At 31.9% G+C, this 27,650-nt stretch overlaps 1 protein-coding gene across 2 annotated transcripts; it reads left to right on the forward strand.

Annotated features, from left to right (window-relative positions):
* Positions 1 to 22,446: 22,446 nt before the first annotated feature.
* On the forward strand, positions 22,447 to 25,142 carry LOC120213235 (probable protein S-acyltransferase 15). Of its 2 annotated transcripts, XM_039211386.1 has the most exons (7): positions 22,447 to 22,772; positions 23,606 to 23,698; positions 23,800 to 23,901; positions 23,985 to 24,056; positions 24,516 to 24,614; positions 24,712 to 24,807; positions 24,881 to 25,135. In XM_039211386.1, exons 1-7 carry the CDS (start codon positions 22,497 to 22,499, stop codon positions 24,974 to 24,976), a joined length of 834 nt encoding a protein of 277 aa, XP_039067317.1. In that variant the 5' UTR covers positions 22,447 to 22,496; the 3' UTR covers positions 24,977 to 25,135. The 2 variants fall into 2 exon arrangements, with proteins under 2 accessions (XP_039067317.1, XP_039067318.1); XM_039211387.1 differs by lacking the exon at positions 23,985 to 24,056 and having other exon boundaries at positions 24,881 to 25,142.
* The last annotated feature ends 2,508 nt before the right edge of the window (positions 25,143 to 27,650 follow it).

Here is a 27,650-nt window from a genome sequence, read left to right on the forward strand (position 1 = left end):
AAATTAATACGAATAAAGTTATTTCAGTGGTTAAGGGATTTGTTGTAATCCCTTGAGGTTTCGGGTTCGAGCATCGAGTAAGTAGTAGTATGAACATTTATTGTCAAAGGGTTGAGAGTATTTGAACAAATACTACTTTATATTCACATCAAATTTATAAAAAAAACTATTAAATTAGAGGTAATTATATATTACACTAATAACAGCGCCAACGTTGGATTTTCATTTAAATGATGGGAAGTTACATTACATGAATAGGTAGTTTAATTAAAATAAATATATTTTAATTAAATTACCTAAAACCACCCTCCTTCTTACTCAAACCATCAATAATATTAATTAATACATAAATATAAACTCTATTGCAAAACATATAAAAAGAAGAAAACATACATTATCTATTTATAAAGTATTACAAAATCTATCAAAAAGAGATAAAGAAGTTGATTGACATCTCACACAAAATCTATCAAAAAGAGATAGAAAAAAGTTGGTTGATATTAATTAAATTGAATAAAGAAAGAAAATAAATGTAATAAAATATAGTACTAGGTTGCTGGCCACGAGTAGGGCAGCAAAGCCCTAATCACCTTTTGCTTTATCTCTCATCAATTATTTATTTTGAAAGCTAAATTTACTTGTTCTTAGCTAGTTGGCCGTACGGGCTAAACCTAGTACTACGTTTAAAAAATTATTTTAGAGTTAAACCTTAATTCAATATAAAATTATGCTTGTATTTGAATTTATTAAATATATTTAGTGATAAAATATTATTTTTTTAAGAGATTTTGAATTTAAGTAATTATATTTATAGAGTATGTGCGTTTATCAATTAATTATATATTTTTAAATGAATACTACCTTATAATTACTTCTGATTATTTAAAAAATATATACTTATTTTCAATAGAAAAATAATTTTCATATAAATATTTGATTAAAATATGTCCAACATGCCCATACTTGGATGTTGGGTTGCATTTTTTTCATATATGTTATGAATAAAAATAATGTTTGACAAAAGAAAAAACAAACGTTTGTATTCGGATGGCATAATGTTTGATACCAATTATTTGGCTAAGTGGGCAATCTGACGGTTAACTTTTATCCCTTTTTTATAATTATTATCACATTTTTTACAACATTATGATTTGAACTTTGAATGTTATTTAGATATTGTAAAAGTCCGTTATAAGATAACCTTATCAATTCTATTAACTTTTTTTATAACGTTATGATTTGAACTTAGAATATTATTTAAAGAATCTTTTGTATCATCTCGCTAGACCAATTGAAAATCGACTGATGTCTAGTTTGTCTCAAAGTGATCGCATTGATAACATGTCTATATGGGAAATACTCTAGTAAGGTGGATCAAATGTAATATGGACGGTGCGATAAGATGTTAGGATGAAGCCGTTGTGGTAGACGTTGCGGAAGGTGAATGAATATTCAAATTTTCATGTAGTTAAGGTAATTGCTCGATTCTAATTACTGAAGTTTAGGAGATTCATGATACCTTAATGCATAGGTGGAGATTATATTTTATTCAAGAACCGTTATTGAAGAACTGTTAATGCATACGTGGAGATTAGATTTTATTGAAGAACTGTTATTCGGTTCGATGTAAAAAATTACTATTATTTTTAGACATAAAGATACGAAATTTAATGATCGATTAGCTTATTATTCAATTTAATAAATAAATCTAAATTCCACCGGTATTTTTTTCATTGATATTCGAATACTACGTGATTGAAAGAACACTCTAATCACCTTTTTCATATGAAATCATGGTTTTTATTCCATCAATCAAAGATACAACAACGTTAAATACTTATAATAAAATCTTATATCCTTTGTAGTCCTAATACTATGATTAGGGAGATAATTCGATGGAGTATTGATGATAATCACGAAGAAAAAAAAACAAAGAATGGATTATAATGGATTAGACGATGGTTATAATTGGACAAGGACAATGAGACAGAAGATAGTGGAGAAATTACGTAAATGATTTCATTTTCTAAATGCCAATCTTATCATTGTTTCTTGTTCTTCAGATGACATTCAACTGAAATTATAGTTCCTTGGAAAAGTTGACAAATCAATTATATATACGAGAATGAATTCATTTATTTTACTGTAAAATTGAGTGTCTTTTATATATATGTAAAGTTTTTTTATGATATTTTAATAGCTCGATTATTGGATTGATCAATAGTATTGTACTTATCATGTATATAGATTTTGAGTCAATCTAATATCTTTATCATGTTGATATAAAGTACTGTCTTTATTTTTAAGTTAAATCAAATTTTGACATGCATAATATACTTGATAAAACATGAAATTCAACGGTTAGATTGGTAAAATATTACATCATTTTATAATCAACATAACTCATCTTCGATAAGATCGAAGTCTTTAAATAATTTGTACTAAGTGTTATATATAGATCTTCTGTGTAACATCCTCAGCTCGACTTAGTCGGACATCGGTTTGGATATGTTATATTAACTAATCAGAATTTAGTCTAAATCGAATCAAAACTAAATCGGAGCAACCAAATATTTATCCAACATCAATTATGAAAGAAAGAAATTAGTTTACATTTTTTTATAGTAAAATGTAATACTGATTAGTAGAAGGGGTTTAAACCAATGTTATCTTAGAGATGGTATGTCTGTTGATATTAAATGACTTCTAATGGAATTGATATCAACCCTCTAGGTATCAAAATCTAGTGTTCAATATTGATGTTCGAAAGATATTCTTTTTTTAAAAAAAGGATACTTTGTATTGAAAACAATTACAAAGTAAACCATCTCGATGACCTCATTAAAAAACCTCTCTAATCCTAAATGGAGGAAAAAGAGTGTGCCTTGAGGTGGTAAGGATCAGCACACATTGAAAGCTGAAACATCACACAAACCATACACCCACCCTATAACAATCCCAAAACCATATCACGAAATACAACACAACAAACTAATACAATAAGCTTTGAACTAAAAGGGATCGTTAACCACCAACATAACCAAAGAAACGAGCCCAACACATCAAACACAACAACAACCATAACCAGATCATGAACGAAGAGTAGCCCTGTGACATGGAGAACCACATTGCTGAAACTATTCCAATGCAGAAGACCACCCGCATTGGAAATAAAAATAGCAGACAACATTTGCTACCCAAAAACAAATAAACAAATAAAAACCTTGAAGCTCAAATAGGAGCTTGATCACCCGACAACTACCTAAAATCCACAAAAAAACCAGCACGCACAAACCTACCTATCAGAGCACCATCTCCGACAGCCTGTACAATCCCTAAAACAATACTTAACGTCATTCACCTGATCTTTGAAACATCCCTTTCGAAGCTAGAGAACATAACGTCCACTGCCTCACCCACACAAAAAACTTAGCCACCGCAACATATTCTCGCTCCGACCGAACAGCAGAGATCACCCTCGCAAAAATACCTCGAACAACCACACCCCTTCCGGTGGCAAGGCATTTGCCACCTCCTAGCAACAACACTCAAATGAACACGACGGAACACCAAGGCAAAAGACAAAACCCTCCCACGAAACACATACCACTAGACACCACCACCAAACAAACAGAAACCGGAGAAAAGAAGAGTACCACCATAAAAAAGCTTGGCAACCGAAAAGCTTAAGCCACAGAAATACACACAAACAATGAAAACCTACTAAACCGCACTAAAATACTAAGAAGAAAACTGCTCCATCTCCTCTAAAAGCCACGAAAAAACCTCAAGACCAGAAACTGAAACCCTCCTCAACCCCCGATAGATACGCCTCAAACTCTGAAGATTCTGGATATGCTAAGCCATAAGAAACATAACTTCTAGAACCAATATCATATGTGATCCAAAACTAGGGCACCACTCGACTACTCTTCAAAGAAAGAACACACACAGAGACTCCCCATAACGACCCTCAATCTGCCAAAGAAACCTTACCCAATAATGGATATTGGTAGAGTAGCCACAAACACCGAAACAAAAACCACTGGAAGACCTTAATCACTCTAACTCAAACTGAATTTACCAAACGAGCAATGGATTGAATCACTATGGCATTTTTACAAACAGCTAGCATGATGTTTAAGCCAAACAACCTAACTCCCGTAAACATACAAGAAACCCGCACAGTAAATCAAAACTATGAAACTAATTTCATAGACAACCCAAATCTCAAGCACAAAATATCAAACAACAACAGAAAAAACAGCTGGAAGGGAAGGAAACGATCTCACCAAGCAAGTCGAAAGCCAACGAAAGTAAATCCCTAAAAAACACCAGAGCAGTGACGTTATTAAGTTGGGAGTTTAGGGTCTAGAGAGAAGCGATCATAGTAGAGCGTGAAGCAGCAAAGACAAAGGTGGTGGAGGCGGCGACCACCTCGCACCAGAGGCGGCGACCGCCTCTGAAGCAGCCGCAAGTTTTAGACGGGTGGGAAGTTGTTCGAAAGATCTTCTAACCTATTAAATAGCAATATAAAACTACTATGTTTCAAAAACTAGTACCTCAAATTATCATATTTATGATTCTTTATATTTGAACAACCTATTCACTTATTTTATTTTTGAAATGAAGTTTTGTATAGTTTTATTATGTAAAACACATACAAGACAAATCACTCATATGAATCTCGTTAAAAAACCCCTTTAGACCTATATGGAGGACTAATTTCATAAAGATCTTAAGTTCTTCTTAGAGGTATTGAGTTTGAACAGTTGGCGTTAAAAATGACTTATTCAAACAATAGTTTAACCTAAATATTTTTTAGTTCAAAATAATTTTTTTTTCTTAGCATAGTGTTAGGTGCTGCACTCTACCCCTAAAGATCTCAAGTTCAATCATATTAGAAACCATGCATTATATTAATTCATAAAAAAAATAACTTGTGGAGGCACCACATCAACTATCGTTAATGATAACTAACTGATGACACTGATTGTAATGTAAATTCCTAAAGAAGAATGATGATAACTAAAAATGTAATATCTACTATAATTAATTTCATGATAAATGTTTAATTAATTAATTAAATTATGTAGTTGTGATAAAATATTTGTCATTAATATAATAGTGATGACTCAAAAAGTTTATTACTACGATAATTAAATTTAATACTTTTAATGACCATTTATAGTGTCAGTGCATATGCATTTTCGATCTTAAGGAATTTGGGTGAACTGGAATTTCCCACACTTGAATGTTTGAATATACAACCATGGAGACAGAAAAATTGGGAATATAAAATAGTAAATGATTTATGGTGGTGGAATCTGAGTGTGAAACGTGTGGCTTTGTCAGGCTCTTCTTTGATGTTAAACAACAGTTTGATATTAAATGATAATGATAATACTGTTGTTATCATAATAATTTGGGAATATAAAATAGTAAATGATTTATGGTGATGGAATCTGAGTGAAACTGTTGTTTAATATGAAACAAGGGCTTGACAGAGCCACACGTTTAAGGCACATCTTCAGTATTAATATTTAATGAAAAGAGTGATGAGCATCTTTAATTAAAGTCTAGGTAATTAAATTATATAAACGGGTTGTGATTATATTTATACAAATAATATCATAAACTATCAAAACTTAATCCAATTACTAAACCATTAACATTCAAATCTCCTAACCATAATAATAAATTGGAAATGGTTTTCATAAACTTATATGTTTCTTAACAAGGCATCTAATGATGCCCACGTTTAGCTTTTGAATTATTTATTTATAAATCATTAATTCTTCTTACTTTTTTATTTATTATTATATTTTTCTAATTGCTTTTGAGGTTAACAAGATTCCTACCTTTGGCAAAGCTCTACAAACCCATAAACTTACCTCATTGATTTAGGGCTGCTTGTCTCCTGGGGAGAATCTTTTCTTTTTTTCCTTTTCTTTGCCATTCATAATAAATCTATTTTAATTTCAAACATCTATTAAATTCATCTTATGATTATATTTGTACATTAAATTAATTAATTTTATAGATTATAATTGTGTAAATAAATTTTATTCCTATATATATATAATTTAAATTACTTTGAACCAATCAACATTAATTCTTCAATTATATTTTTATATTCAACACTTCAATTTTAGTAAATACCAAACAAACTTTTATAATTTAAGTTCAATATTTATTGAATTCAGTATTAAAAACTCGGAGAATATTTTTTTAATTTATCAAACAAAGCTCTAGTTTTAAAGTTTAAAAAGTTTTAATTATGAATCCATCAAGTGATTTCATTGGAATAAAATATTATTGTTCTATCTAGAGATCCTAAGTTTGAACAATTGTGTCTGCAGGATATGTGGAAGGCAGAATCTACGGAGGTTGTTGATTGCGAAGGTGTCTTTGAGTTTGGATTTAATTGGTGGCTGTGTTGAAAATTAGCAAATCCACCGAAAGGTGGATTTAATTAATATCCGAGCCAGATTAGAGTGTGTAATATCTACTTATTGTTTTTGTGGCTGCCACCAAAAGGTGGATCCTCCAACATAAGAAAGTAAGAAGTTATTACCCATTCTTTGAAGGTTCCAGAGAACTATTCACGATAGTGAAACAGTGGGAGCTATATGTAATAGAAGCTATGGAAACGAAATTTGATATTGAAAAATTCAATGGGAGAAATTTCTCATTGTGGAAATTGAAGATAAAGGCTATCCTGAGGAAAGACAGTTGTCTAGCAGCTATCAGTGAAAGGCCGGTAGATTTCACAGATGACAACAAATGGATCGAAATGGATGGGAATGTTGTGGCAAACTTTCATCTAGCATTAGCAGATGAAGTATTGTCAAGCATCGAGGAGAAGAAGACAACTAAGGAGATATGTGATCATCTCACCAAACTGTACGAGGCCACATCGCTAGAATCTACTTCAGTAACGGAGCACTTAAATACACTGAACACTTTATTTTTTCAGCTTACTTCCTTAAGCTGTAAAATAGGAGAACAAGAATGTACTGAACTTCTACTTCAAAGTCTACCAGATTCGTATGATCAACTCATCATCAACTTGACAAACAATAATGCAGTTGTTGTTCTACAAGAAGAAAATCGGCGCAAAAACAAGGAAGATATACAAGTAAATCTACAATAAGCAGAAGCGTTGAAAATAACGAGAGGGAGATCAACAGAACGTGGCCAAAGCAGCAGCCACAAACATGGTAGATCGAAGTCGATGAGCTAGAAGAATTTAAAGTGCTACAACTGTGGAAATAAGGGTCACTTGAAGAAGGATTGTTGGAGTCTAAATAAAAACTTCAATCCATAAAGTAATACCGCAAACACTTCAGATGATGGATATACTCTATGATGTGAAGCGTCAACCACCGTGGAAGGTAGAACAAGATTTGCAGATATATGGCTCATTGATTTAGGAGTAACATATCACATGACCTCAAGAAGAGAATAGTTTCATCATTATGAATCTGTCTCAGGAGGATCTGTGTATAGTTGCAATGATCATGCCTTAGAGATCATTAGAGTGGGAACCATCAAATTGAAGATGTATGATGAAACAATTAAAGTTGTTCGAGATGTGCGGCACGTGAAAGACCTGAAGAAAAATTTATTATCCTATGGATTGTTGGATAATAATGCAAGAAAGATTGAAACACAAAAAGGAATCATGAAGGTGTTCTGTAGAGCGCTTATGGTGCTGAAAGGAGAAAAGATAGTTGCAAACTTGTACATGCTGAAGGGAGAGACTTTGCTAGAAGCAGAAGTCTCTGTTGCCTCTTGTAGTTCAGATTCTGTAATGCTATGACATCAGAAACTTGGACATATTTCAGAACAAGGAATGAAAGTCCTTGTGGAGCAAAAGCTACTTCCAGGCTTAACAAAGGTAACACTTCCTTTGTGTGAGCATTGCATAACAAGTAAGCAGCACCGGTTGAAATTCAACACGTCAAATTCTAGAGGCAAAAGTGTTCTAGAATTGGTTCATTATGACGTATGGCAAGCATCAGTTACATCCCTATGTGGAGCAAAATATTTTATCTCATTTATTGATGACTACTCCAAAAGATGTTGGGTGTACCCTATTAAGAAGAAGTCAGATGTGTTTTACACTTTCAAAATCTTCAAAGCGCGAGTGGAACTTGATTATGGAAATAGGATCAAGTGTTTCAGAACAGATAATGGAGAAGAATACACAAGCGAAGAATCTGATGACTTTTGTAGGAAATAAGGCATCAAAAGACAGTTCACAGTGGCGAACACTCCTCAACAAAATGGAGTGGCAGAATGGATGAACAGAATCTTGCTAGAAAGAACAAGAGCAATGTTGAGGGATACATGCCTAGAAAAATCATTCTGGGCAGAAGCAGTCAATACCGCCTATTATTTGGTGAATCGAGCTCCATCAATTACAATAGAGCTGAAGACACCAATGGAGATATGGACTGGTAAACCAGCTGATTATTCAAACCTCCATGTATTTGGAAGTATTGTATACGTGATGTACAACTCCCAAGAAATTTCAAAGCTGGATCCAAAATCCAGGAAATACAAATTCTTGGGGTATGTCGATGGTGTAAAGGGGTATCGCTTGTGGGATCCCACTGCTCGCAAAATGATCATCAACAGGGATGTTATCTTTGTAGAAGATAAGCTACAAAGAAAAGAAGAAGTTGGTAGCGCTGAAAATTCAGAGACTACACAGATACATGTGGAAAAAGAGTTTAAACAAGGAGATTCTTCTGAAGCAGAACAAGCACATGATGAACAAGAACCAGAGAGTTCTGAAGCTCTAACAACTCGTCAATCAGATCGTGTGAGAAGACGTCCCAATTGGCACTCAAATTATGTTATAGAAGGTAATATTACATACTACCTTTTAACAGAGGACGGTGAGCCATCAACATACCATGAGGTAATAAACAACTCAAATGTTTCACTATGGATGATGGCAATGCAAGAGGAAATTGAAGCCCTTCATAAAAATAATACATGGGACCTTGTGCCACTACCACAAGGAAGGAAGCCAATTGGTAAAAAATGAGTCTTCAAAATCAAGCGAAATTGTGACGATCAAGTTGAGAGGTATCGTGCAAGACTGGTGGTCAAGGGATATACTCAAAAAGAAGGTATTGATTTCAATGAAATCTTTTCTCCAGTGGTTTGACTAACAACAATTCGAGTAGTTTTGGCAATGTGTGCTACATTGAACTTACATTTAGAGCAGCTAGATGTTAAAACAATTTTTCTTCATGGAAATCTTGAAGAAGAGATTTATATGCTCCAACCTGAAGGTTTTGAAGAAAAAGAAAAGACGAACTTGGTTTGCATGTTGAACAAATCTCTGTACGGTCTAAAGCAGGCGCCGAGGTGTTGGTATAAGAGATTTGATTCCTTCATTATGTGCATTGGATACAACAGACTTAATGCATACCCTTGTGCTTATTTCAAGAGGTCTGGTGATAATGATTTTGTTATATTGCTATTGTATGTGGATGACATGTTGGTTGCAAGACCCAACAAAGATCATATTGAAGAATTGAAGGCACAACTGGCTAGGGAATTTGAAATGAAGGACTTGGGATCAACAAACAAGATTATAGGGATGCAAATACACCGAGACAAAAGTAATAGGAAGATCTGGCTTTCACAAAAGAATTACTTGAAGAAGATCTTGTCACGATTCAGCATGCAAGATTGTAAGCCAATTTTTACCTGTAACATCCTCAATACCAGGTTAGTGACCAAATTGTAAAGTTTCAGAAATTGGTGATTAAAGTAGAAGAATGAAATAGTTCAATGATTTATTTGGGAATATTTCCATAAAGTTGTTAGTAATTATTAAATGAATTAAGGGTAAAGTGGTTATTTGTCATAAAAGATATTTTTTTATCTCTTTAAGAAGAGATAAACACGTGGGAGGAGAAGGAGTATCTGGAAAACTCTTCTTCTTCTTACTTTCTTCTACTCCAACGTGCTGAGCAAAGGTGAGTTTAATTTCAGCTGTTTAATTCTTGGATTTATAAGTTGATTTTGATTCTTTGAGTATTATATAAGCTTAAGGAAAGCTTATATAAGCTTTAAACATCAAGAATAGATAATTAAAAAGGAAATTATATGAAGGGTGTTGAAATGGACTTTTGTTATAGAAAGGTTTTTGAAGTTCTAAAGTTGGATTTGACTTGTCAAGGGTCTAATTAAGAATTTAGAAGCAATTGAATGGAATTTGGAACATGTTAGAAATTGAGTATGATTCTTGAATTTTATAAGGAATATAGGATTTTGAGGTTAAATATGATTTACATGGATATAAGTTGGTTTAAGTAATGGTAGTTGAGTTTAATGACATATTAGAGGCTTAAAATAGAAGAATTAAGGGAAGAGTTGATGATTTTCGTGTTAAAATACAAATTCTGAGCAAGGTGTATCGATGCATATTCAATGTGCATCGATGCACTCTTTAAAGAAGAAACATCAAATGCAATTGGTGCATCGATGCATAAGGAGTGCATCGATGCATCCCTTTAAAATGAAAACATCGAAGGTAATTTGTGTATCGATGCATGGGTAGAGCATCGATGCACTATAGAATGCATCGATGCACTTCAAGGGGAAATTTAAATAGACATTTCTTTTATTCTAAGAAATGATAGATTGGAGTATATCAATTGGATACTGATATGTATCAATATGTGATTATATAGATATCGAACACGAACAAGTTTCGGAACGATCATCAAGTTAAGATTCGATCAAAAGAAAGGTAAAATCATAAAAGTGGATTGGAACTTAGTGAGGCTCAGGTGAGTGCATATTAATTCGTTTATGGTGCTAAATGGAAACAAGACTTGTGACAAGTCTATTTCCTATGTTGAATGCATGAATATATGATTGTACGTATATGCATGACATAAATTGTATGTATGCATGATTATATGTGTTAACATGCTTTTGAATGTAATGATATGAGAAGTATGTGCTATGTGATGTATATATATGAGCCATATGACAGGATATATGTGAACATGAGAAAACAAAGTATAAGATATAAGCTATGTAATCTTATGAGAATATGAAAAGAAGCTATGTGACTACATGTATATGTGAAAGAAGCTATGAGCTTATATGACATGATATGAAAGTGTACATGTGAATATGTGACATGATAGATTGCTAATGCCCATGTTATGTGCAAAGAGAGCTAGAGGTATAGTTGGCATGCCAAGAGTCGAGGGTTTTACGTGGTCCTTCGGGACATATATGTATTCTTTGGAACATTTACAGGGTCTTATGAGACACATATATGATCCATTAAAATATGTATATGGTTCTTAAGGAGTGGTCCTTCGGGACAAATACAGTACATAGGTCATTCGGGACAAATCTCATAGCCCCTAGTGGGACCCCATACGAGCTGTGGTGACAGCATAGTGCACAACCTCAATAGACTCACATATCTTCAGTTCTCATAGATGTACATGGGCTAACAAAGAGATAATAATAAACATATATATTACATGTAAAGTATATGCTTTTGTGATATGAATTGTATTATGTGATTGATATGATGATGTGTATATGTGTACATTTGATTACATGAAATGCTATATTATTTTGTATGATAGCATGATATGATATGTTCATGCATGATTAAGTAGTTAAAGTTACTTTAATATATTTAATGTCTCACTAAGTCATAGACTTAGCGTGTGAGTGTTTCACATATAGGTTCTGGAAAGCAAGAAGAGAAGTTTAGAGGAGCAAGACAGGTCAGCATTTTCCTTACAAAGTTTCAGATCAGAAAATAAATGATTTAAATGTGTTTGGTTAATCTGAACATAGTTGGCATGTACTAATTGATTGAGCTGAATATGCTCTGATCGATTTTGGTTATTTTGGTCAATTTATGTAAATAAACAGTTTTTATTTTAATGAAAGTTTTAAATTTTCTTTGAATTTTGTCAAGAGCCAAAGTTTGAAAAGTCAATGTGACACCCCCGACTCGTATTCGGGTCGGATACGGGTTGAGGGTGTTACATTTAATGGTATCAGAGCTACGGTTTAGCCGATTCTCGGCATAAACTAAAGTCCAAAGTGTCATAAAATGTGTACATGCCAACACAGAGTGAAAATTTCTGATCTGATAGGGTAAGGAGTATGTTGTCTTGCCAATAGAACAAGATTTGTATAATATAGTAGAATTGATTATAGAAATTGTCGAAGTGAATCGATAGCTGACAAATATGATGGTGATAGCAATTCACTTGCCCTGGCCAGGCAAGATGAAGAGCAGAAACCTCAGAAAGTGTCTTATAAGATTAAAGGTTGATTTTAGAAATTGAAATCATATTTGAATAGTGATAAAAAGTTTTCATTGTTTCGAATCGAAAAAGTGATATGGAGAAGTTTTGTTATAAAGTGAATAAGATAGAATATGGTGAGCAAGTGTCACCATAAGGACGTTAGAAGATCTAAATATGTGATTAGAATTTGTGAAGAATTCGATAATAAGTGCATCAGTGACAAGAGTATAAGATATATACAACCAGAGTTGATGAGTTTGAAATATAGGAATAGTACTGTGTATAAGCAAGAATGTGGATAGAATAAGGGTTTACATTTTGGATGGATAGAGTTAGCGTTGGCTAACCAGATTATGTGATGGAAAAGGTATAGAATTTAATATTTTGAGATGTTGTCAGGATAAGACAACTAAATATAAAATGGATCTGGATACAGTTGTATATTTGGACCATAGTAAGGTGATATAGTAAAGGAAATAAGGATTTGTATATTTGAGTAAATCTGAGGATTGATAAGAAGAGTTTGAGAATGTATATATCAATGATCAATTTATAAGACAAAGGAAGTTATGATGTTGAGTTTGAATAACGGAAATTTCAGGATGTATGAGAATGGAGGTGAAATTGACAAGTTAAGTAAACGAATTTTGAGATAATTTCGATTGGAAATTATGTATGTGATTGGTTGACTAGGGTTTGTGCCCTCAATTGGACAGATGTTATTGATTAATTATCAGAGTAAAGGTTATAAGACTGGAAGAAAAGGTAAAGTTGAGTTAATCAATTATGATGTGAAATGAAGGTAGTTGTGTATTCTGATCAGATAGCTATGATGTAGAAAAGAAGATAAGTATTTGCATGGAACTTTAAGGAAGGAAAATACAAGTATAAGAAATGATAAAGAATGAAGTTTTATATAAGTAAATGGGTTATCAAAGTTATGAGGATGCCATGAAGATTGGTACATAGAGATGAGTATAGGTGATAAGACAAGAGTATGTGAACATGAAATGAAAGATATGATTTGGGGTATAAAAAAATAAAGGAATAATGGAATAAAGAAATGAAAGGGATGAGTTAAAGGATCAGATACAATAAAGGTTATATGGAAGTGTAGATGATAATTTTGGATATAGAATTAAGAAAAGTGTGTAAGGTGATGTGAAAAGATTCTTTAAAGTATATATTGAATCGTATTTAAAGAAGATCTAATATTGTGTTCTCGGTCAAATGATGTTGGAAAACGAGTTGGTTATTGTTATAAGACAATTGAAGAGGGATTTATGATGTTGAGTGATGAAAATGAATGTTACTGTTTATATAATGAGTGACATTATATGGATGTTAGAAATATCGAAGGAAAATGCAGAATCGAATGAGATAAAATATATAAATGGAATGAGGTTATGGGTTACTGTGTATATGATAAGTGACAATGGATAAATGTATAAAGGAAATCGACAATTGAAGAAATAAAGGAAGCAAGATTAAGTAAAGGAAGTAGCATGAGAACATTAGAAGAGATGTTCTTATTGATATGTCCAGTGAAAATTCGAGGACGAATTTTCTTTAAAGGAGGGGAGATTTGTAACATCCTCAATACCAGGTTAGTGACCAAATTGTAAAGTTTTAGAAATTGGTGATTAAAGTAGAAGAATGAAATAGTTTAATGATTTATTTGGGAATATTTCCATAAAGTTGTTAGTAATTATTAAAGGAATTAAGGGCAAAGTGGTCATTTGTCATAAAAGATATTTTTTTATCTCTTTAAGAAGAGATAAACATGTAGGAGGGGAAGGAGTATCTGGAAAACTCTTCTTCTTCTTGCTTTCTTCTTCTCCAACGTGCTAAGCAAAGGTGAGTTTAATTTCAGCTGTTTAATTCTTGGATTTATAAGTTGATTTTGATTCGTTGAGTATTATATAAGCTTAAGGAAAGCTTATATAAGCTTAAACATCAAGAATATAGAATTAAAAAGGAAATTATATGAAGGGTGTAGAAATGAACTTTTGTTATAGAAAGGTTTTTGAAGTTCTAAAGCTGGATTTGACTTGTCAAGGGTCTAATTAAGAAGTTAGAAGCAATTGAATGGAATTTAGAACATGTTAGAAATTGAGTATGATTATTGAATTTCATAAGGAATGTAGGATTTTGAGGTTAAAGATGATTTACATGGATATAAGTTGGTTTAAGTAATGATAGTTGAGTTTAATAACATATTAGAGGCTTAAAATAGAAGAATTAAGGGAAGAGTTGATGATTTTCGTGCTAAAATGCAAATTCTGGGCAAGGTGTATCGATGCATATTCAATGTGCATCGATGCAGTCATTAAAGAAGAAACATCGAATACAATTGGTGCATCGATGCATAAGGAGTGCATCGATACATCCCCTTAAAATGAAAACATCGAAGGTAATTTGTGTATCGATTCATGGGTAGTGCATCGATGCACATGTTAAAGAATGCATCGATGCACTATAGAATGCATCGATGCACTTCAAGGGAAAATTTAAATAGATATTTCTTTTAGTCTAAGAAATGATAGATTGGAGTATATCAATTGGATACTGATATGTATCAATATGTGATTATGTAGATATCGAACACGAACAAGTTCCAGAATGATCATCAAGTTAAGATTCGATCGAAAGAAAGAAAAAATCATAAAAGTGGATTGGAACTTAGTGAGGCTCATGTGAGTGCATATTAATTCGTTTATGGTGATAAATGGAAACAAGACTTGTGACAAGTCTATTTCCTATGTTGAATGCATGAATATATGATTGTACGTATATGCATGACATAAATTGTATGTATGCATGATTATATGTGTTAACATGCTTTTGAATGTAATGATATGAGAAGTATGTGCTATGTGATGTATATATATGATCCATATAACATGATATATGTGAACATGAGAAAACAAAGTATAAGATATAAGCTATGTAATCTTATGAGAATATGAAAAGAAGCTATGTGACTACATGTATATGTGAAAGAAGCTATGAGCTTATATGACGTGATATGAAAGTGTATATGTGAATATGTGACATGATAGATTGCTAATTCCCATGTTATGTGTAAAGAGAGCTAGAGGTATAGTTGGCATGCCAAGAGTCGAGGGTTCTACGTGGTCCTTCGGGACATATATGTATTCTTTGGAACATTTACAGGGTCTTATGAGACACATATGTGATCCATTGAAATATGTATATGGTTCTTAAGGAGTGGTCCTTCGGGACAAATACAATACATAGGTTCTCCGGGACAAATCTCATAGCCCCTAGTGGGACTCCATACGAGCTGTGGTGACAGCATAGTGCACAACCTCAATAGACTCACATATCTACAGTTCTCACAAATGTACATGGGCTAACAAAGAGATAATAATAAACATATATATTACATGTAAAGTATATGTTTTTGTGATATGAATTGTATTATATGATTGATATGATGATGTGTATATGTGTACATTTGATTACATGAAATGCTATATTGTTTTGTATGATAGCATGATATGATATGTTCATGCATGATTAAGTAGTTAAAGTTACTTTAATGTATTTAATGCCTCACTAAGTCATAGACTTAGCGTGTGTGTGTTTCACACGTAGGTTCTGGAAAGCAAGAAGAGAAGTTTAGAGGAGCAAGACAGGTCAACATTTTCCTTACAAAGTTTCAGATCAGAAAATAAATGAATTAAATGTGTTTGGTTAATCTGAACATAGTTGGCATGTACTAATTGATTGAGCTAAATATGCTTTGATCGATTTTGGTTATTTTGGTCAATTTATGTAAATAAACAGTTTTTATTTTAATGAAAGTTTTAAATTTTCTTTGAATTTTGTTAAGAGTCAAAGTTTGAAAAGTCAATGTGACACCCCCGACTCGTATTCGGGTCGGATACGGGTTGAGGGTGTTACACTACCCCTCTTCCTATTAACTTTAAATTATCCTCCAGTACGAGTCCTAGCAGTAAAGATGAGAGGATGGAAATGTCTCGAGTGTCGTATGCATCAGCAGTGGGAAGTTTAATGTTCGTTATGATATGCACAATACCAGACATTGCACAAGCAGTGGGAGTGGTTAGTCGGTATATGGCGAATCCAGGCAAAAAGCATTGGAATGCAGTAAAGAGGATCTTGAGATACATCAAAGGGACCTCAAATGTTGCATTATATTACGGAGGATCAAACTTACTAATTAATAGGTATGTTGATTCTGACTATGTAGGGGATTTGGATAAAAACAAATATATGACAAGATATGTGTTCAAAATTGCTGATGGAGCTGTAAGCTGGGTTTCAAAATTGCAGTCAGTTGTGACTACATCCACAACAGAAGCAGAATATGTAGCAGCTACACAAGCCAGTAAAGAAGCAATTTGGTTGAAGATGTTATTGGAGGAGCTTGGGCACAATCAAGAGTATGTCTCTCTATTTTGTGACAGTCAAAGCGCCTTGCATTTAGCAAGGAATCCAATATTTCATTCAAGGACAAAGCACATACGAGTTCAGTACCATTTCATTCGTGAAAAGGTGGAAGAACTGACGGTAGATATGTAGAAGATCCATACCAAAGACAACATAGCAGATTTCATGATGAAGGCGATCAATGCCGATAAATTTACTTGGTGTCGATCCTCTTGTGGCCTGTCAGAGACATAAGCAACATGATGATACAAGGAAGAAAGAATGTTGTAAAGATATGACTGTTTCAATCAAATCTTCAAGTGGGAGATTGTTGAAAATTAGCAAATCCACCGAAAGGTGGAATTAAAAATTCCACCAAAAAAATTATCAAAAAGGGTTGGCTATTTGTTGAAAATCAACAATGGTAAAATCTCAATTTTAGTCAGTGTAATTTAAGGTATTTACAAATTAGTCCTTAAGCTTCAACTATAAATACCCTAGCTCATTTAGCTTCAAAACCATCCCAAATCATTCTAGCTTTCTCCCAATACTAGAGAATTTAGAGAGTTTCTTGAGAGTTGTTTTCTCCTTTTTTATCAAAAGAGAATTATCATTGTTTCTCCTTGGTAGATCGAGAAAAGTTGTAATTCCTATTTTCTCATAGTGAAATTCTTCTACCGTTGCCCGTGGTTTTTACCTTATATTATTTAGGGGTTTTCCACGTAAATTTGGTGTCTCTTTTATCTTCATTTTTATTTTCTCAAATTATCAGTTGCGATTTTGCTCTATCCGATAACCGTCTTCCGCAACAGGCTGCTGGTGAAGTATGTTGTAGCACTTCTATTCGCTGGTTTTGTTGGGTTGGGTTGGCTGATTCTGTTTTTGTAAGGGTTGCTTTGCCTTGGTCTTTGTTGTTGTTTTTTTCTTTTTCGAGTGTGGGAACTCTTTTCTTCCATGTAGCTTTAGGGTGGTTTTTAACGAGGTTCGCATTTGAAATTTAATTCTTATTTTAATGGATATTTTTCCTTGCTAAAAAAATCACCTCAAACTATTAAAAAATATTTTAATTTAGTTAAGAGGATGAATGATAATTTAGATCTTATATGAAATATATTTTAAACACATGAATCAAATTGTAAACATGTATACTTAACACATGGACAACTTGGATTTAACGTGTTAAAAATAAATAATCCTCATAAAATTTAGTGTCATTGATTTTTTAACAAGTAAAATTCAACTTAATCATACAATAGGTACACACATTTAAATTTCAAGCTTTAGGTGATGGTAAAATGTAAATCAAGCTTTGAATTTGTTAAAAACACAAGAAAAATAATAGTGGGGGCATAGAATTTCCATGCATCTACAAGTGACTTGAAAATCTCACTTTGGGAATGTGATGTGTATATAAGCAGGCTTAAACAATCCCATTTCCTTCGCCAACCTCCTTTTCTAATCTCTCTTATGTTCCTTTTAAATGTATTAAGTTCCCTAGATCTTGACTTATCCCATAATCTTCTTCTTCTTCCTCCCCTTTTCTTGGCACTTCTTGAACATTCTCTTTCCCCCAAACTTTTTCAAAAATGTTGAAGCTTTTATTTTTCTTTCAATTCCTTAACCTTTTTTTCCTTGAGATAAGCTGATTTGTGCTTAGGGTTTCTCTTGGTTTGTGTTTCCTACTTATTTTTTCTGCAAATTTCAGATTCATCAGTCATTTTTTACTGATGCAGCATCCTCAAGATTCACATGCAAAACATATAGTAAGGCCATGCCCTTTTTTATTATGAAACATGAGAATCTTGATGATGCTGCATCGGCCATTAATGACTTCACACAGGCCAAAACCTTGTGAAATCTTCATAGATCTTTAGATTTTCACAGCTTTTCTGGCATCCATAAAAGGTATAAAAAAAACCCTTCTCTTTATATACACACATATATATATGTGGAAATATATGTACCTGGAAAAGCTGAATTAATATTCGAGTGTTGTTCCTTTTTGCAGTGATGTGAGATGTTTGCAATTATATCAAACATATGCAAACATATGGGGATTGTTTCAATTTGAAGAAGTTAAGGTCAGATGAAATTTTTAGAGATTTTTAAAGTATTATTTTTCCATGTCCGTACAACACCGGTTCCTTTTTCTAGTTGTGTGCTTACCCCTTGTTAGGGTTTTCTTTATCGGTTCGCAATTTCTTGAGATTTTCAGGATAAATTCTGAGATCTGCTCCTGGCTTCTTTTATACAGGTGTTTCAGATTAAGGGGTTGTCATGGAACCAGTTCCTCTCCTGCAGGCTAGGCTTTCTTCTAATCATTTAAGGGATCCTTTCCTGCAGGTTAGGCTTTCTTCTAATCATTTAAGGGATCCTTTCCTGCAGGTTAGGCTTTCTTCTAATCATTTAAAGGATCTGCAATAAAAATTATTTGTTCTCTGTATATGTTCAAAATTATTCTTAATCTATTAACAACGTATACACATTCTATAGACACAGGTACTCGAATTCGAATCTTCTACAGATAACTTAGGACATGAAAAAAGAGATTAATAAAATAACATAGTACTCCATGTTTCTGAATCTATCCCACATGCAAAAAAACAAGAAGAAAAAAAAACAAATTACTCATACGGCATTAGCTGTAAGTCAGCATATCTGCATTTGCATTATCTTTCAATATAGCACATGATTAAACTTGGAGACACATCATGGGGAATTTTGATGGACATTTTTGTTGTTTGGTATCTGAAAAAGTTTAACTTGAAAATTTTCCTTTTCATTTTTCTTGCCATGGATTTTGATCGAAGAATCTTAAAGCTCCAGGATGAAAAGTGGGGGAGGCATTTAGTGACAAAAGCTATAATGTCGGTTTTGACGAAATGGAAAAAGGAAGTGTGATTTGAATCATTCCTTTCTTCAAGGAGCTCCACTCAATCTGGGGAAAAAACAACCCCAGACTGTACGATGATATCATAGCGGATCAACCTTAATCTTAACAGTCTCTATCAACTTTTGTTTTTATCCTTCATATCTATTTCACAATTTATGTTCGAGGTTCATGTTTGCTCTCTTAATCATATCTTTTTAAGATTCCAACTTAAATTCTTTTCTTAATACTATAATCTATCTTATAATTACACTCAATATTTTTTATAGGTTTTTTGAACTTTATATCCATACAATTGATTCTTTTCCGAAAGACAAATAGTTTAATTGCAGAACTTTGGGGTGGTGGTGGCAAGGACTGCAACTGACAAAAGATCTTAATATCACAAGCCTAATCGTGGAGTTAGACGCAAAATGGATGGTCGATGCGTTAAATGACGAAGTAGCTGACGAACATTCAACACATACATTAGTTAAAGATTGTGAGGACCTAATGCAAGGAGAGTGAGTGAAGGAAGTTCGACACATCTTCCAAGAAGGTAGAAAATGCACGGATCACCTCGCAAACCTAACATATGATCAGTCTGAAACATTAAGAATCTTAGAGGAACCTCCAAATAGTTTAATTCATTTACTTAGCAGTGATGCTAAGGGGAAACCAGTGTTAAGAACTTAGTTAAAATTTGATTTCAGTCTCATCTTTTTAACCAAAAAATATATATATAAATGATCATTTCGTAAATTATTATGATATATAATACATTAAAATTATTATATATAAATAAATAAATAAATATATATATATATATATATATATATATATACCATAGTCCGAATACTAAATATGATGTTATTTGAAATTAAAACGAAAATGTTTGGTGCAGCTTGAATTGCATCTGTCACTATTCATTGAATTTATTAGGCAGGCAGCTTAATTTCTACATGTCCTGGATCCCTTCCAGGCTTATGCTATTCACACATCAAATTTAATAAATACAGTGAATCAGCCAAATTCATGGTCCCCTTCTCATACATTACAATGGCTTTGATCGGAAATGGATTGAGATCAAATATCAAGAGAAGTTGAAGGATATTCAACATGTTTAAAGTTCAAAATCAATATATATATATTTACGACTTCTTTTTTTCATTCGATTATATAATGCATTTTCGAGTTTTGGAATAACATGTAGGGCTGCAATGGTCCCCCATGGCTAGATATCCTGGTAAAGTTAGGGTTTCATCAAAACCCTAAATCTTTAGAGGATGGCAGATCATATGGGAATGTTCTATTTTAACTAAAATGAAAATTTCGTCGGTTAGAGTTTGTCATCTCAATGAGATTGTTAGCGAGAGTAGCAAGAGTTAGAAATTACGGAAGAAAGGTTTTATGTTACGGAGTTTAAAATTATAAAGTTATATTAAAAATTTAGGGGAGTATAATTAATAGAAAATATAAAAAAATACGGATTTAATATTTTTAAGGGTTTGATCATACCTCCTAACACCGCCTCGATCCATCCATAGAAACTATCCTACATTCTGATTGAAAAGATTTCATTGAAATTCTATTATATATAATTCTATTGGTTAGAGAATATTGGATAACAAAATTTATTTAATGTGATGAATTTTAATTAATAAATAGAAAATCTCAGTGAATAAAATTACTTGGTTATCAAGTAATAGATTCTATGAGTAGAGACTAGGTTTTAACCTTCATAATTAAGAAATTGATAAGAGAAACAATCAGTGGGAGATTTTTTATACGAGGATGATTTGTATATTTATCCGTACAAAAGTTATAAGTTTAATTGAATGATATATTATCATCTTTAAATCATTTATGTATGTTAGAGGTCTCAAATCGTGTTTGTGAGTATAGTAGTTTTTTTTTTTATCTCGATCTTTTGAGATTGATGAATAATGACGTTTTATAAGTGTTACGGGTTGCGAAACTCTTAATTTTGGTGTATTAAAAGGTATTTCTAGGGTTACGAAGATCCTTAATATGTTTTAGCATTAAAATCCATCAAAAACGAGATTTATAACTATGCAAATCAAGTTACCTCAGTGATTAAATTGATAATTGTTGTTCATAGAGGTCTTACATTTAAGCATCGGAAATTGTACGGGTGTTTGAGTTTTTATTATCAAATGATTGAGAATCTTTATAACAAATACTACATTGTAATCACATCATATTATACACATTAGTATTTACATGATAATTAACCATTTTTTATAACTCTTTTATTAATAAGAGATATAATTAATATATCTTGACAGTCTGAGAAAGAAATTAGAATATTCAAAAGTTTGAGGATTAATTTAAGATGATGTACATAGTTTATAGATAAAATTTGAATATCTAAAAGTTTATAGATTAATTTAGGATGAAAGTTACAATTTGAGGATTAAATTGAAATATTAAAAAACACGTTGAATTAATTATTGAGTAAACTACATATTTAGCACCTAAACTATCACCTTTGTTTCGTTTTGGTCACTCAATTATTTTTTTCAAAATCATACTTAATATTTAGTTTTAGTTTCATTTTGGTCACATGTTGTCAAAAAATTGATGTAGCATAATAAGATAATTTCATGTCATCTTTGAAAAATAAAAAAATACTACATCGACAGTTCTTTTGTTAATTGTTTAACGATGGATGATCAAAATGAAACCAAAATGTAATGTTAAGTATGATTTTGAATGAAAAAATAACCAAGTAACCAAACGGAACAAAACTGATTGTGTGGGTGCTAAATTTGTAGTTTACCCTTAATTCTTTACGAAATTAATGTTTTCTTCCCGAAAACTTCCATGTCTCAGCTCTGTTATCCTCAAACAACAAATCTCCAAAAATGAAGTTAAAAAAATTCCTCTCAATTCCAGTATTTTCCGCGATTTTCTTGATGGGTTTCGTTTATTATATCACAGTTTTCATTTTCATCGAAGATTGGGTTGGTTTGCAGACCTCAGCTGGGTCTTTACACAGCATAATCTTCTCTTCCATTGCTTCCCTTTGTCTCTTGTCTTTCCTCGTTGGTGTTCTTACTGACCCAGGCCGTGTTCCCTCCTCTTATATCCCTGATGTTGAAGATACTTCTTTTGCCTCAGATCAAGACCCAAAGAAAAACGTAAAAATTTTTTTAATTACGTATTGAATCAATAGTTTTTCAGAGGAAGTTTTGAATTTCTGGCCTAGTTATGATCTGATGTTATTTGGGTTTTCCTTATTGAATAAGAAGATTGGGGAAATTGGAATGAAAATTCTGGGTCTTAATGGTAGATTCTGTGGGTTTATTTTTTTTTAATTGTGGAAAATAAGGGGTTTTTTTTATTGGATCTGTATTCGGTACTTAACTGTTTAATAGAATTTCCTGAGGTTTTATGGAAGTTAATAAGAGAAGGTTATGTTTTGTGTAGTAATTGAATTTGTTGCATAGTACTAAATTCTGAATGTTGCAGAGGTTACAGTGTGATTTATGTTTTTGTAATAACTATGTTTTTATATTGTGGATGCGGTTGTAATATTGCTGTCAGCTTAAAAAATGTTATGATCAGGCCGATACAAGTACACTGCTTCGTGGCTGCAATTTTTAGTACTATGGTTTATAATGGATCATTTTGTTGATGCACAGATTGTTGTAGCCATTACTAGGTATTGTCCACATTAGATGTCTATATATTGTTTCTGATAGAACGGGAGGCTTGGTATCGGAAGGGCGACTCTCGCTTTATATCGATGGAGGATCGTGTTCCGCATTAACAAACCTCATTATGTAATCCGACTTCAATGATGGATGAATTATGTTTTAGAATCAATATACTATGATGTGTTCTCCGTTTTTGAGGCCTAACAGAACCTCCATTGGGAAAAGTGAATCTAGCTTTGTATCGATAGAGGATTGTTTTTCACCTTAACAAACAACTTCATTATGTCATCTGACTTCTGTAATGGATGATTTAGGTTCTACGATCAAAGAATTGTGACAAATGTGCTGTATATAAGCCCCCGAGGACTCATCATTGTCGGGTTTGCAAAAGATGCATACTAAGGATGGTAGGAAATATTATCTTTAAGCATTTTCTATTTAAGTAAATAGTTTTTCTTTATGTCCGTGAAGTTTTCCGTAACGGTTTCTATTGCTAAACCTAATGCAGGATCACCATTGCCTGTGGATAAATAATTGTGTTGGTTATTGGAACTATAAAGCTTTCTTCAATCTTATACTTTATGCGACCATTGGTAGCATCCATGCCACGGTATGTATCATTTTCTCCTTGTCTTGTTTTTTGAAACTTTTTGATGTTGTCCCGAGTTATAATATGAAACACGTCATGCATAGGCAATTGTAATAAACTGTGCACGTCAGAAGGACTGGAATACCAGTGGAACTACTGCCCTCAAGTTTTTTTATGTAAGTTGTAGTTAAGTATGCGCATCTGCAATTTATTGGTTTTACCGTTAATATCGTTTTTCAAGTGCATAAGTTAAGCTCGATTTCTAGCCACTTTCTTCTGTTTCTGAATACTCCGGTAAGGCACGTGAGGAGAATCATGTGTTCTGTAAGCTGTTTACTAGCAGAAATATCATGTATTATGTGTGGCGCTGCTGAGTATGAAGTAAATCTATGTTATCTGGTTTTGGGAGTGAGTACCGGATACGAGTCTGGGTTTGGCATGGTTATGTTCAATTCTTTTATAATTTTTCGATATTTAGAGACATACTTTTATCTGACACACACTCGACTCCTAGTAACGTAGCTATTATGTCACTCACACCACTCCTGCCCCGGGTGTTCTCGTCTTCTTGCTCTTCAATCCATTTTGTACGAGAGTTTATAAGCTATTTAATAAATTCTCGTAATGTGTTGTAGCTTGCTTGTGGAGCAATGATGCTTGTGCTATCGGTAACACTCGGGACTCTCTTAGGCTGGCATGTCTACCTTATAACTCACAATATGACAACCATAGAGGTATGCCATTTGACCGATGTTTTGCAGTTGGTTCCACGGATTGAATTCAATCCTGCATAATTGTCTAAACCGCCTTCAAATCATATCCTTTTGCTAGTATTATGAAGGAATACGAGCTGCATGGTTGGCGAAGAAATCCGGGCTGAGCCATCGTCATCCATTCGATCTCAGTGTTTACAAAAACATCGCCTTGGTACTTCTCCCTCTCTTGATCCCTTTCTTTCTTTTCCGATTGCCCGTCTTTCCTTACTCATCCTTTTAATCAGGTATTAGGTCCCAACACGCTGAAATGGTTTTGTCCAACATCAACGAGCCATCTAAAAGATGGCGTTAGCTTCCCTACTTTGCGCGATAGTCCGTAGATGTTTTCCGTTTACACTCTTCTGTTTACACTCTAGTCATCGACGGAATGGTCGGATCGCATACTCGGTTTCGTCACATTGTTATTTTTTTTTTCTTCTCTATATTTTAATTCCATTTTTATTGGAATTTTATACATCAAGTTTTGTCACATATATAAAGAGCCTAGGCAGTCCATATAGGTTTACTAGTTGAATGTAATTTTTTAAAAAATATATATATTATTCTATTAAATTCATTAATGCATTTAATTGTTGATAATGTTGGTAATTACGTGTCACATGATTATCTGCAATCACCTTATTTTATTAATACTGTAATTTGAGGTTTTTTATAGAATTTATTTTTTTAATATTTATTCACTCATATAATACTACCCATTTAAAGTTTAACTTTTGATTAAAAAAAAACAAATCAATTACCTTTCTCTATAAAAAGCCCTTTGTATTAAAAAATAATCCTTCTCAAAAAGTAAAATACATATAATCGTGCATTTTATTCGGTTGGATTTTTTAATAAAAAATAAATTGAAGTGTACTATTCTATTTTCTAAAAATTAAATTAAGATTGAATGATACAAAAATCGAAATTTTTAGTTCGATTTTGCGGTTTTGATTTTTTTTATAATTTTAAACTCAACATAAAAAAGGTAAACTTGAAGCTTAAATCAAGTATAAATACATAAGTTAAAATTTATAAAAAATAATATTATTAGTTTTAAGAGATCATTTATATAAGTTTGCCTTATAATAAATTCAAAATGAATTTGATTTGAATCATTATTTTTTTCATTCGATTTGATTTGAAACAAACAAGCTTCATATAAAAAATAAAAATTGAATTGAATTATAAAATTATATATCTAAATCAAACTAATAAAAACTCAAATCAAATTAAACTGTATACTTTAATTCATACTGACTTTTTGATATTCTTAATTTCGTTATTCATCCCTAATAATAAGTGTGTAACATATCCTAATATTTTATAAGGATATAACTCACTTAAAATGTGTAAAACTATTTTAGTTTTATACATATTTAGGACCGCTGAATGAGTGAAAGTTAATGACTAAGATTAAAAATGGAAAATGAAAAGATATTTATTGGAAAAAAATATAAAATTAATTTCAACAATTAATTTTCACTCATTCAATTATCCTAAATACGTGTAAAACTGAAAGAGTTTTACATAATATAATTGGATCCTAACTCATTTCCATAAAATCTCTAATTTAATCGGATAATAAATCAACTCAACGCAAACTAGATAAGAAAAAGATATTGATGATATTCTAAGATTATTTTCTTTATCTTTTATAATTTTTTACAATATTTTAATTATATATATATATATATATTATCACTTTACTTGTAATTAATTAATCAAAATAATGTCATATAAATTATCGTATTCCGATAAGCTGAATAATTCGTGTGTCGGCTTTTTAAAGTTTTGTTCATTTCGATATTGCTAAGGGATTCATTTTCCAAATAGATTTTGAACGTGCATTCTTATCTCATCCATAATTCAATACATGTGGACATAATTTCTCACAATAATTACTCTTTTTATATAAAAATTGGACAAAATTAGAGATTTTTTAATAGTTTAATTATTATTTTTATTCTGTTTTGCATCTAGATTGGATCTACAATTAATTTTTTAAAAATATATATTAAATTTGGTTTTACATTGTAAAAGAGGATATTGACATATTACCTATATCTTGTCTCCATGCTCTCTCCAAATTTAATACTTAAATTATTTTTAATTATATAGATTTTTTAAATCAAAAATTAATATGCGCGTAAATATTTTATTTAGGATAAAATTTATTTTTGTTGAATAAAATTTATTGATCGATTAATTATTAATGTTTGTCATTAACATGACATATATTATGTATACAAAGTATCGATGTGACACGTCACATGTATAAAGTGTTGACATGATATTATTATGTGTCACATGTTATATCATTACTTTGAACACGTCACACATTATTACTTTGAACATGTGACATATACCATATTATCACTTTGATCACGTAATATATATCACGTTAATGAAAAATATTGATAGTTAATCAATTAATTGTTCTCATCTAACCATAAATATTTTATTTGAGGCCATTTTAACTGTTTTCATCTAACCCACAAACGTCTTAAAAACAATAAAAATAAAAATAGTTAATAACATAAAAAATCAATATTGATAAAAAATAAAAATACATAATATAGTTAAAAAATATCCATATATATTACTGGGAGTTGGTTCAAGTGGTAAGCATCTTGATTTTGTTTAAGCAGTTCTCGAGTTCGAGTCTTTGTGTATGCATTAAATCTTCGATGAAAGACTCACCCACCAAAATCATGTGTATGACTCGGATCGGTTCGGATTAATTAAGACCATATATCAATATTGTTAAATAATATAAAAAAACTATATATAATTTAGTTAAATATAATAAATGATATCTTAATTTTAATTTTGGTATGTTGTAGTGGATCATTTATATGATCAATAAATGTCTGTAATTGAATTTATATAACATAACATAATTGGAGGGGGAAGACAAATCTCTTCTAAAATTCATAAAATTAAAAATCCCCTTACTTTATTCATATTGGGACAAATAAATTAATTTTTTTAGATCTCGAATCTCATATTTGT

Source organism: Hibiscus syriacus, unplaced genomic scaffold, assembly GCF_006381635.1.
Source record: "Hibiscus syriacus cultivar Baekdansim isolate YM2019G1 unplaced genomic scaffold, ASM638163v2 tig00110020_pilon, whole genome shotgun sequence".
NCBI lineage: Eukaryota > Viridiplantae > Streptophyta > Magnoliopsida > Malvales > Malvaceae > Hibiscus > Hibiscus syriacus.

Excerpts from the sequence above, each read along its gene's own strand:
- LOC120213235 (XM_039211386.1), top strand. The coding sequence starts at position 22,497 with ATGAAGTTAAAAAAATTCCTCTCAATTCCAGTATTTTCCGCGATTTTC. Across the intron at positions 22,773-23,605 it reads ATCAAGACCCAAAGAAAAAC|GTTCTACGATCAAAGAATTG; the intron begins GTAAAAATTTTT and ends TGGATGATTTAG. Across the intron at positions 24,615-24,711 it reads ACAATATGACAACCATAGAG|TATTATGAAGGAATACGAGC; the intron begins GTATGCCATTTG and ends TCCTTTTGCTAG.